General features: G+C 41.5%; 1 protein-coding gene across 1 annotated transcript; it reads left to right on the top strand.

Annotated features, from left to right (window-relative positions):
- Window positions 1-3,284: 3,284 nt before the first annotated feature.
- On the top strand, window positions 3,285-11,899 carry LOC118774269 (solute carrier family 22 member 4-like). Its single transcript, XM_036523491.1, has 10 exons — window positions 3,285-3,713; window positions 4,737-4,840; window positions 5,559-5,713; window positions 6,315-6,486; window positions 6,840-6,966; window positions 9,513-9,610; window positions 9,781-9,995; window positions 10,449-10,631; window positions 11,469-11,604; window positions 11,812-11,899. The coding sequence occupies exons 1-10, from the start codon at window positions 3,315-3,317 to the stop codon at window positions 11,885-11,887; spliced, it is 1,665 nt and encodes a 554-aa protein (XP_036379384.1). The 5' UTR covers window positions 3,285-3,314; the 3' UTR covers window positions 11,888-11,899.
- The last annotated feature ends 221 nt before the right edge of the window (window positions 11,900-12,120 follow it).

The following is a 12,120-nucleotide window of genomic DNA, read 5'->3' as shown; positions in this document are numbered from 1 at the left end:
AGAACACACATTCTTGCTTTACTGTTCAATGAGATGTATGGTAATTAACACATTTCTTGTAAACAAGAAATATTTTAGTTCTTGTCTAATGTAAAAGTTTGTGCAGCTTCTCTCCTTAAAGCCAAAGAGTCACTGTGAAAGTGAACATTCTTTCCATCACAAAGACACCAATGGAAAACACGTGCTTGTACTTTAAACAGTCTTAAGTGGCATTTGAAATTCATGAAGCGCATTCAGGTTTGGTAAGAATGACTGCTTAGTGTGAGCACAGAGCTTGAACATGTCGCTGTAATTCTCACACTTCTTTGTGAGCTTTTTCATTTGAAAGCACCCTTTATTCAGTGTCAGAATTTGCGTTTTGTTGAAAGGAAAACAGTAGAACGATTCTAGTCTTTTTAAAAATGGATTCTGTAAACACGACTTAGAATTTGGGTTTAAAGTATAGAGCCATCTGTGTGGAGTTCAACTTACCTGGAGTGACTAAATTTCCAGACATTACTTTGAAAGCAAATCGAGGGAATGTCAGCAGACACAAAAATGTGTCTTATGGCTTCCTAAAAAAAAAAAAAAAAAATAGTTTCCTGCAGATACAGACATACAAAGGTATTTGCCAAGTGTTAGGAAAAAAATGAAATTGTTTGAAGGATCAATTATTTCACTGCAGTAAAACAAAATTTGGGGAACAAAGGATGGGGAAAAAACTACCACTGCGGCAAAGTGACAGTTTCTATCACCTATTTAAGGGGAGTTTTCTAGTAGATTGACAGAATGGGAAAACATTTTTAAATGAGAGAATGATTACGTAATGCGATTAAACTCAAGTGGTCTTAACTACCATTTGGTCAGTTAAATTTTTAAGCTGTTCAAAATGTGTTGTCGGATACTGATGCATACAAACTAGTCTTCTCAGGCTTCATGTTTTCTTCGCTGTATTAGAACGTAGAATAATTTTTTTGGAATGCTTATACGTTATAAGTAGACTAATGCTAAGGTAGACTTGTAAACGTGTCAGCCTTAACTTAATGCTATTTAACCAAAGTCATTATTTAATGCATTTCACCGATTTCACCATAGCACCGATTGCTACTTCTGAGGTGGGATCATGGGAGAAAAGTTGTGAAAGCGATGTTTTCTGGACCAGTAATAGAAGATCAGAAGAGACACCTGGCAACCCTGGTTGCAACACTCGTGCGTGGGCTTTTACGGGAACGTTATCGGATTGGGCAAAGGTTAACCGCGGGAGATTTATTCATTATACATTTACATTTATTCATTTGGCAGACGCTTTTAGCCAAAGTGACTTACATAGGTTACAGTTCTTTACAATTTTATCCATTTATACAGCCGGATATTTACTGAGGCAGGTTAAGTACCTTGCCCAAGGGTACAGCAGCAGTGTCCCAGCGGGGATCGAACCGGCAACCTTTCAGTTACGAGTCCTGCTCCTTAATCTATGCTACACTGCCGCCCCAATTGTAACTAATTGGAATATGCAGAAGAAAGTTCAGAAAATGAGAGAAGGTAGAAGTATGTAAACAGAACAGTAGAAAACAGGGAGGCAATGGAATATGGAGAAAATGGTGTGGAAGAGAAGAGAATGAGAATGAGTGAACTGAGGAAAGAGTGCATGAAGGAGACAGTATGAGGGGTCAAAGGAAGTCAGAGACTGGTATGGGGGCAGGAAAGAAAGCATGAAGGAAAAGATAAGGAAAGACAGATATGGACCTTAAAGATTGGGAGTGTCTGTGGAAAGAACTGACACAAAGAAAGCTTGAGAGGGAATGCATGGAGAGGGACAAAATTGGGGGAAGAAAGCAGAAAGGAGTGGAAACTTAAGGAGATCTGACAAAGAGGTGGACAAAGCAAGACCTCAGTCACTTATGGAGGACTGGGAGGAGAAAGTTGAAAGAGCAAACAGAACATTCAAAGCAGGGTGCATCATGTTAATGAAGGTATAGTGCAGAGGAAGTGCAGATGGAGCTGGCAGGAGAGGATATTTTAATCCACATTGAAATGCATCATTTCTGGAAATGACACAGCCATTTGTAAAAACCTAGCCCCATTATACCTGCCGGCCTGCATTACTACACCTAGAGCTAGAACACCACATGATCCAACCAAAAGTAAACAAAGTAGTATGGGTACCATACCTGGGGAATCAGCTGTGGGACGGGGGCAAGAGCGAGAGAGAGACTCCTTATGGTTTTTTGCTCGTGTTGTACTCTACCACACTTTGGATTAAAAGCGTCTGCCAAATGAATAGATGTAAATGATAAGTGTGTATTACAATTTGACAAATTTGTAATAGATCCAGGTGGCCCAGAAGAGACTACAAATGTCAGGGCACAGGCACAGACTCACACGCAGATCAAGCAAGAATGGGAGAACAGGCAAGGTCAAAAACCAAGAAGGCAGCCTGAGAAAGAATCAAAGTAGATATCAAAAAGCAGGAACAGGCTGGGTCAAACCAGGCAGGCAGGCAGACAGACAGATCAGGCAACCAAGGCAGGGTGGCAGGCAGGGACATGGTCAGAAGTCAGAGCAGGATAAACAACAATAAATAATCAGGTAGATACAAATCAGACAAAAACAAGCCAAAGACAAGCAGGGAATATAAAGGGCTGGGGTTGACGAGAAGATAGGATGCAGGTGGGCAGGCAGGCAGGTGGAGGCAATCAGGTAATCAGGTGGGCGGGGACACAAGGAAACAGTAAACAAAAGCACATGGACCAAAACAACAGCTAGGGGGCTGGAGTACTGACAACAAATTTCAAGCATACTTATTATTTTTTTTCTGTATTTTTAGGCAGTGTAGCTTAGTGGTTATAGCGAATTTATCACAGCAGGATGCAGTTATGCTACAGTTGTACCTTTAAGCATACAGATCATTTCTGATTTGCCTATCTGCAACGCCACATATTAGCCAAGAAAACAATAAAAGGGACACGGGAAGTCATTTCAAGAGGTGTTATTTGGGGTACATGCAAGGAAGAATTTTTCAAGGAAGTATTTTCAAGATCTTAAAATTCCTTATAGTTTTTTCCCCACATATGGTGACGTGTTAACTAATCACTTAGATTACATCGTTAGGGAAACTCAGCAATCGGTGGAGCTGACGCTAATGTCCGCTGACAGTTCGCGGTGGGACCCCAGTAAGACTACCGCTGTACTTTGACCCTTTCATGAGTTGCAGGTCAACTGTCGGTGAGTTCACGCTGCAAACTCCTGTCCTCGGCGAACTATAAAACACCGGCTGCAGGGATTTTCGGCTCCGATCTGTTTGGACTAATGACTTTTACTAGATTTTATTTACAATGCATATTAAGGACTATGATGACACCGTCGCATTTCTTGGAGAATGGGGGCCGTTTCAACGAATAGTGTTTTTTCTTCTAAGCATGAGCATAATCCCTAACGGGTTCACAGGTTTGTCCATTGTGTTCATCGGCGATACACCGTCTCATCACTGTCGGATACCCGTAAACATAAATATTAGCGCCGAATGGAGAAACAATGCTATCCCACTGGAAGTAGAGAACGGGGTGAGAAGTCAAAGCAAATGCAGCAGATATAAAATGGATGTGATAAAACGTTTCTCAGACGACGGATACGTGCCTGGTGTCGATGTGAATGTTACAGAAATACAACAAGAGGGATGCGAGGATGGATGGGAGTACGATCGAGAGACCTATGTTTCAACGATCGCTTCCGAGGTAAAGCAACCTTCAGGAGTGTGAAAGTAAACTGTATAAATGCTATTTGTAGCGTATTGCGTTTGGGAATGTGTTATGTATAGTGCAGACTTGAACACTTACACTTATTCTTTCTTGTCGTATTAAAAATAAACATGTTTATAACACTCATGCTGGATTACGTGTAAATGTAGGCTACATGATGCAGCTATGGCTCACTGGAAGCTAAATTACTTTAAGTAAAGTTCCGTTCAGTGTTTTCTGTGTTTTCTTTACCAATAACTCATCTTGACACATTTGCTGTTACTTGACTTCCCTTTGTTTTCGGACGTGGTGCAAACACATAGAAAACATATACAAATGTCTAAGTGACATTAAAGCGTTTGCAGAAGAGTACTGCACATGGGAAGTACTGCAGGTAAGAGTAAAAGGCGGAGGGAATGTACAAACAAGTTCACCGGCACGGAGTGATCCTGTTCAGAAGGATCAGAGCCCGCGCGTGCGTATGAAAAACTCGGGTGCTGATTTCAATGGACATTGGCGAAATCAACCGTCAGTGACGAGCTTTGAATGTCTAAAACAGCATATGCCAACGCGAGGCAGGCGTTTGCTGTAAGCAGCAGATGCGCATCTGAATCTCTGAAGCACACACGGGCACATGTAATTGCAAATTCCAGTGGTGGCAGCACGCATAGGGGGTCGGTCACGTGGTTGTGCCATGTGACTGGAGTTCGCCGGGAACTTTAAAGCCTCAAAGATAAAAACCCTGATGAAAGTCTAATGCTAATACTATAATTACTATTGTTTATTGTAACTCGCTCTAGATAAAAGCATCTGCTAAGTGACGAGGTACGAAGCTGTACCTTTCCATAATTAGGAAAACTGCCCCCTAACCATTTTCTTTGTTGCCCCATGTAATTCTGAGTTGTCAAACTGTATCTACAACACAAGTTCTTTTGTTCATGAATTTCAAAGCATTAGGACTACATCAACATCAATTTGAATGCCCTCTTTGAAAATGAACAGTCTCTGTTTTCTCTACAGTGGAACTTGGTGTGCTCTGATTCATGGAAAGTCCCTTTCACCTCCTCTGTCTTCTTCCTTGGAGTGCTAACCGGATCCTTTGTTTCTGGGCAGCTGTCTGACAGGTGATGGTGTCAAAGAATGATGTGGGTCAGCATATTACATTGTTATGCGCTTTTAATGGTGGATCATGATCAGTTTTCACAGTCCTGTGTGGGGTCCGTACAGTCCTTTACAATCCTTGAAAAGAGTTTTGTCCTGGAATGTTGTGGACTGTGATTAACTATAAGCAAAGTTCAGAAAAATACAATAACCTTTCTAGCCAAATAGATGTCAAGTACTTTCAAGCCTGGTTATCAGTGTGCTGATATTACTAACACATTGGTTAGCTTGCTGGTTTATACATTAAATCCATGATGAAAAGTCATTGGTCACTAGTATTTGCTGCCAAGTTAGTGTCTGCAAGAAAACAAGACATTTCAAAAGTACCTTCAGAGTAGCCCTGTTTCACTGGAATTTTACTTTTGCAGCAGTAAAAATAATCTGTGAAAATCTGACACTGATCCTTAAAATGCCATTGACAGGAAAAATATAAATCTGTTTTGACTGGGATCCCAGATGGCTGTAATCCACAAGTTTAATAAATGGAAGTATGCAATGTAGGCATTTAGTTTGATGGTAACTTTAGACACTACTCACTGTTATCCATGGATGAGAATAATAATAAGTATTATTTTCTCACTGTCAAATATGCTGGCCTGTGGTTACAGAGATTTCAGGAAAAAGGTTGTAGAAGGAACTTGGGAGTATTTTCTGACTCTGACTGTATTTTTTGCATTTTAGGTTTGGCAGGAAGGTCGTGCTGTTTGCAACCATGGGGGTTCAGACTTTATTCACATTCATCCAGGTTTTCTCCACATCCTGGCTCACATTCTGTGCTCTGTTCTTTGTCGTTGGGATGGGCCAGATTTCAAACTACGTGGCAGCATTTGTTATAGGTATTTTTAATTATGCATTATTATTTCATTTAGGCCGTCATTCTCCTGAAATTACAGTGGATGGACATACAGTACCAGTCATAAGTTTGGACACACTTTTCTTTCTCTAGTATTACTACTTTCCACATTTTAGAATAATAGTGAAGACATCAAAACTATGAAATAGCGCAAATGGAATTATGCAATTACCAGAAAAAGTGTTATAAACAAATCATAACTATCTTATATTTTAGATTTTTCAACATAACCAAAATATTTTTTTTAATTAATTTTTTGGGTAATTTATACATAGGCATCAACTTCATCAACATCAATTTCAGGCATTTAAGCATGTCTTTGAATACATGTTTCCTGTTATCTTAATGAGGTGTGTCCAAACTGATTGGTACTGCATTTCCATCGACCTGCTGTTCTGTTTACAGAATGACCTCTTTCTCCGAGAAGCATTGTGAGTAGACTGTGGACAAGGACTGTGTATATTTATTTCCTGATATTTATATCATAATCTTTGGGTTTTATAGTTCAGCATTATTCCTTACACACGTAAAGCACTGCAGCATTTTTCTAAATTGCTTTCCCATTGATGTCTTCTTGCCAAAAGGAACTGAAATTTTGAGCAATTCCATTCGGATCATCTTCTCCACCCTGGGAGTGTGCATATTCTTTGCCATCGGGTACATAATGCTTCCACTGGTGGCCTTCTTTATCAGGGACTGGAGGATGCTGCTGCTGACCCTAACCCTGCCAGGTTTCTTCTACATCCCCCTCTGGTGGTAGGTGTGTGACACCACATTGCCTCATATCCCTGTGTTCTCACTGGCTGGCCCCCTCTAGTCCACAGACTCGAGCAGTACTTTCCCCACAGTTAATACGGTTGCTTCATTCAAGTGTGACTTGTCCATGACTACCAGGATTTTCTTCTGTTAGAAATCACAACGCCATGTTGACACGATTGTTGCGGAGCATCTGCTAAATGCGTGTAATGTAATGATTTCACAATGACCAGCTTGTCCCCAGTGCCATTCTTATTTTTTTATTGCTTCACACTGCCATGTATGTTTAGCAGCATACCTTGACAATCAGTAGCCAGACCAAACCGATTTTGTGCCATGTTGTGGCGGGACAGGTACATCCCAGAGTCCCCCCGATGGCTGCTTTCTCAGGGTCGAGTTAAGGAGGCTGAAGCCATACTGAGACATGCTGCTCGGAAAAACAGGGTGACACCCCCGGAGGTCATCTTTCAGCCAATCCAGGTACTTCTCTCTTTTTTTTAAAGAACTTTTTAAGACATTGTTTCTGTTGGTGGTTCTAGCTGTTGTGTGTAGACAATACTGTCCTTAATATCTTTTGCATTTTGGACTTACAGCAACACTGGATATGTTTCTATATTTTTCAAGGGCCTTCCAGGCCTGTTATGAGGATGTGTTTGCTTTTTTGGTAGTGTGAAAACTGGACACCCACAGCAAGTAAGCTCCCTAGCAGTAAAGTAGAACAAATCATCCATACATAAATGGACACCCATAGATTGTGGCCTGTAAGTTTACATTAAGATAAATACACAGCCGATCAACTTAAAGTGGGAATGAAATTGTATCAGAATAACTCCAGAATTGACAATAGATGTCACTGTGCTGAAACAAATTTACAGCACCAAAGATGTAAGTCTATTTCAGAACAAGGTTTGACTAGACTGAGCACTAGGTAGGCTACTGGACCTAGACAGCACACTCACAGCCAAAGTCATGCTCTAAATGTGTGTTCTTGAGGTGCAATAGCTAGACTCTTTCAAATGGAAAATGTCTGTCTGCAGTGCTTTTTTTAGCTTATGTCTTAGTTTCTGCTGCATATCATTTAAAAGCAATGGTAAGGTAGCCATAAGTATAAACCTCATGTCAATAATGATAATAATCATAATAATAATAATCAATATGCAGTCAGTATAGTACATTATGTAAAGCACTGAAAATAGCAATAAAATCTTGCTACTTTATTTTTTTGACTACATCTCTTATTATTTTTCTTGGAGCAACTTCAAAAAAATCATCAACAAAGTGTTGGGAGGTGAGCTTCATGGTTCATAAAGTTGAGCATTATTTTTAGCTGTGTAGATTTCTGAGGAATGAACATTAATTAAGTCAGCTTAAGCATTGCACAAGTGCCCACTAAAGCATAAGTTATGCAATTAAAATTGTTCACATATTTGTGTTTTTTTTTCCCTCAACAATTTCTGAATGAACATTCAGTAACAATGGAATTATAATCCTATTGTGTGTCCAAATTAGGAAATCAGTGTTATGTAAGCAGAATTGTTCACATATTTGGAAAGTGTTTTTTAAGGTAATCAACATAAATCAAATTTATGGGATACTAATATTGTGGCATGCAACATTTTTTAGTTTATTAGGTTTGATATTTTGCCTTTGAGAGACGAAGTCCTGTTTTTAAACTCTTATTTGTTTGAATTGTTTTCATGGAAATATGCTATTTTTCTGAAAGTTAATCTTGAGCTGATGTGCGTAAACGCTGCCGTGACACCTTTGAGCAATTGTTTCAGTAAATGGAACAAGCTGTGTAAAGCTGTAAAGCTGTGTAAATGGATCATGTCTAACAAGGACAGTTATGTAAGTAACCTGATATAAAGCTGACTAATAAGCACATTACATTAATTTGAAAACAACATGTAATGTATAAACTTGTGAACATCAATATAAACATGTCACTTGCATGTTGATTCACACCAAACAGTACTATTATTTCTGTAATGGAAAAAACATGCAAAAGTGCTCTTCGCAGTGGCTGTATCCAGGATTCATGGAACAAATTGTTCCATGAGCTTCAGAAAAGACTATTTGTGTCATTCAGAAGACAGGTATCACTCCCAGCCCTTTGACTTCACAAGTGGCAGATTGTGAGGACCCCTCAAATGGGTTTCACTGGGTTGGCATAAGAGCATGACCCACATACCCCTACTGAGCCTCCAGGGATGTGTCTTTGCTCTGGGTACCAGAATCACCAGAGGTTATTTCATCGTGCATTAGAGAAGGGAGCAGAGAACTGTAATATACTTGTTCTTCTTTTCATCTCCTTGATCTCCTTCATTCTTTATCTCCTTCATACATTTTCTTAATATCTGCAAAGGGAAAAGACTTGACTGTTGGTAGCTCATGCTGTTGATGAGCCCTGGGTCTGTATGGGGCGGCAGTGTAGCATAGTGGTTAAGGAGCAGGACTCGCAACCAAAAGGTTGCGGGTTTGATCCCCGCTGGAACACTGCTGCTGTACCCTTGGGCATGGTACTTAACCCACAATTGCCTCAGTAAATATCCAGCTGTATAAATGGATAACATTGTAAAGAACTGTAACCTATATAAGTCGCTTTGGATAAAAGCATCTGCTAAATGAATAAATGTAAATGTATGATTGTTAGTTCAGATGTCCACTGGATCCAGCTGAAGGCTGACTCTCCACAGCACGTAGCATACTTGGAATAGCAGCAGGCGGCCCCATGTTGGACTGGCCCTCCGTTTTGAGATGCGGGCTTCATGTCACATGCGCACCCCTCCCACTGAGAAAGGGACGAATTCTGACTGGGGAAGCACGCTATCTGCGGCTCATAAAGTTGCCGCGTTACCTCGTTTCCCCCTCATTTTCTCCTCGGTTCAGTTTCAAAGCGACTCCGCGAACGTGCAGATGTGGGATTGTTGACGTTGTCCGCGCTGTTTTCGGCCTGGAACCGAAGCAGCCCGACCAGGGTCGCTGTGGTTCACGCGAACTTGTTTGTTGTGACACGTGTGCCTTAGGAGGAAAACAAGCCCGGAAAGGCACACCACCACAACATCTGCGATCTGGTGAGGTCCGGCAACATCCGCTGCATCACCACCACCCTCTGCTTTGTGTGGTGAGTGTCCCCGAACCCCCTGACGATGATAACAAACACATGGGGGAGCTCAGAGCCAACGACAATAAATCTGCTCTTGCAGTGTATGACCAACTTTTTTCTAAATAATTTCAGGGCGAGTGGGAGACTGATACATGCAAATGTCTTTTTTTTCCCCACCATCTTTCCAGGATGACTCTGTCCATCGGATACTTCGCGTTATCGTTAAACATCGCCAACCTGCACGGGAACTCCTACCTCAACTGCTTTTTCTCGGCGGCTGTCGAGGTCCCGGCCTACGTTTTGGCCTGGCTCATGTGTCGCTACTGCCCACGGCGCCTGTGTCTCTTCTCCACGCTCTCTCTAGGCGGAATCGTGCTGCTGCTCACTCAGGTCATACCAAAAAGTAAGAATCTTGCCAAGACAGATCCAGATGAGCCATATGAGCCATGGGTGAAGAGTTAGTCATCTGCTGAACAATTTTTCCTGTGAAATGAGGCAGCCAGACAGAGCAGATGCATAATTATGGTGTGTGAGACATTATGCAGAGCATGTCAGCATATTAGGGGAGCTATGCTTTCAAGACAAAATGGAAGAAGCATGTTTAACAGAGGAAAATTCGATCGAAATATTATTACTGTTGATTAATGTCTGGAATGCCTAGATTGCTGTGTTGATCTGGGCTGATAGGCATTAGTGCTCAATTAACTGGAAATAATTAGAGTTAATGGGGTGTGTCCAAAAAAAATATGATGTCCCTCCTTTTTTTCCATTTTGCTGGTAGACTCTCAGATTCACATGACCCTTCTGCTGATGCACGGTCTTGCGATTCGTGTTTTCGCTGCTGTCTCCTCGACAGACCTGAGCTCAGTGTCCACCACGCTAGAGATGCTGGGCAAGTTTGGCGTCACAGCGGCCTTCGCCATTGTGTACCCCTTCACGGCGGAGCTGTATCCCACTGTCCTGAGGAACACGGCTGTGGGCGCCTGCTCCATGGCCTCTCGAGTGGGCAGTATCACTGCACCCTTCTTTGTGTACCTGGGTCTGTGAGCCGACCATTACATCACCTTACATTATTTAGCATACATTACATTATTTAGCATACACTCTTATCCAGACTGCTGGATGTTTACTGATGCAATTCTGGGTTAAGTACCTTGCCCAAGGGTACAACAGCAGCACCCCAGAGGGGAATTGGACCAGCAACCTTCCCTTTACAAGCCCCACTCCTTAGTACTACACCACACTGCCGCCCCGAACGCCAGCTAGCCTCTTTCTTCTCTGACAGCTGTCTCATCACCGTCTCGCCAGACATGCCTGAACCTTAGTTTAGTTTAGTTTATTCATCGGGGGCCATGCACAGCATGTTAGCTGCACCAGATTTAGCAATGTAGCTGTTTTGCATCTGTTGTCCACGGGCAGGAAGCACATTAAAATGTTAAAATACATTACAAGCAGGAAGCCTACTGTAGCAGCTTAATATACAACATTCACAAACAACACTAGGAAGGAATTAAAAAAGACAGCAGTATTACTTTGATCATCCACATAAGTAGTCATAACAAAGGCAAATGTTAGTGACTACATGCTTGATTCTTCTTGAGCCAAACTTTCAGTGTTGATCCCCCCATGGTGTCTCTGTTCTCTCGTTAACAAGACAGCTACCCTGTACCCTAGTTTCTACCTACAGTCGACCAACCAATGCGAGTAAAGAAATAACAAAACAACATTAATAATATGTGGATGCAGTTATATCTGTATAGACAAAATGCAACAACTTTCTCTTCCTCTGCAATTTTTGCTGGTATGTTTTGCTTTGTTTTGCCTGGGGTTAAGATGATGTCCCTTTTTGCTATTGCTTTCTGGTTGTTTCATACAGGCCGCTATAACAAGTCATTGCCTTACATTTTAATGGGGGGCCTGACTGTTTTTTCGGGGTTGCTGAGTCTCCTGCTGCCAGAGAGTCGTGGAATGCCTCTTCCTGACACCATTGATCACATGCAGAAGATCCAAGGGTATGGAAGTCATTTCTCCCCAATGAGTCTCAAATACGCCCTCTGCTGTTGGCACTGTGCTCAAGCACCGTCCTGGCGACTTAAATGGAAATATGAAATTGATGGTGCCTGTGCTACACAGTACACAATCTTCCTGATGTTTACTGACGTATTGGTCAAAATGGGGAAACGTCCAGGAAGTAATTTTTTGTCTTTTGTTCTCGTCAGGTGTAAAAGGAGAGCTGCATCAGACAGTCTCACCCATGGTGCAGCCGAGGAGGAAAATGGCTCAGAGACTTTATAATGCGTGGATCACCGCAGGGATATTACTCCTCTCAGATGTAACATGTATGTGTCACTGTTTAGGGTATAAGAACACACTCTGCTGATATAGATTTTTACTACAGTTTTTTGTATTGTATTATGTTTTATTAGACACAGAGTATTATTTTTTATGTTGAATCTAATATGCAACAGGGATGTATACCCTATAACCCCTGTTTCTGGAGAGACCCAGTTTCATGATATAAAACGTTC

This window comes from Megalops cyprinoides, chromosome 3 (genome assembly GCF_013368585.1).
Source record: "Megalops cyprinoides isolate fMegCyp1 chromosome 3, fMegCyp1.pri, whole genome shotgun sequence".
In the NCBI taxonomy this organism is placed as follows: domain Eukaryota; kingdom Metazoa; phylum Chordata; class Actinopteri; order Elopiformes; family Megalopidae; genus Megalops; species Megalops cyprinoides.
The sequence above is the reverse complement of the archived record's forward strand: the minus strand, read 5'-3'. Positions and strand labels throughout refer to the sequence as shown.

What these genes read in the sequence shown, in the direction of transcription:
- LOC118774269 (XM_036523491.1), top strand. Translation starts at nt 3,315, where the DNA reads ATGCATATTAAGGACTATGATGACACCGTCGCATTTCTTGGAGAATGG. An exon ending in TCATCTTTCAGCCAATCCAG is followed by an intron (nt 6,967 to 9,512) that starts GTACTTCTCTCT and finishes CGTGTGCCTTAG; the next exon opens with GAGGAAAACAAGCCCGGAAA. An exon ending in CACTCAGGTCATACCAAAAA is followed by an intron (nt 9,996 to 10,448) that starts GTAAGAATCTTG and finishes TCTCCTCGACAG; the next exon opens with ACCTGAGCTCAGTGTCCACC.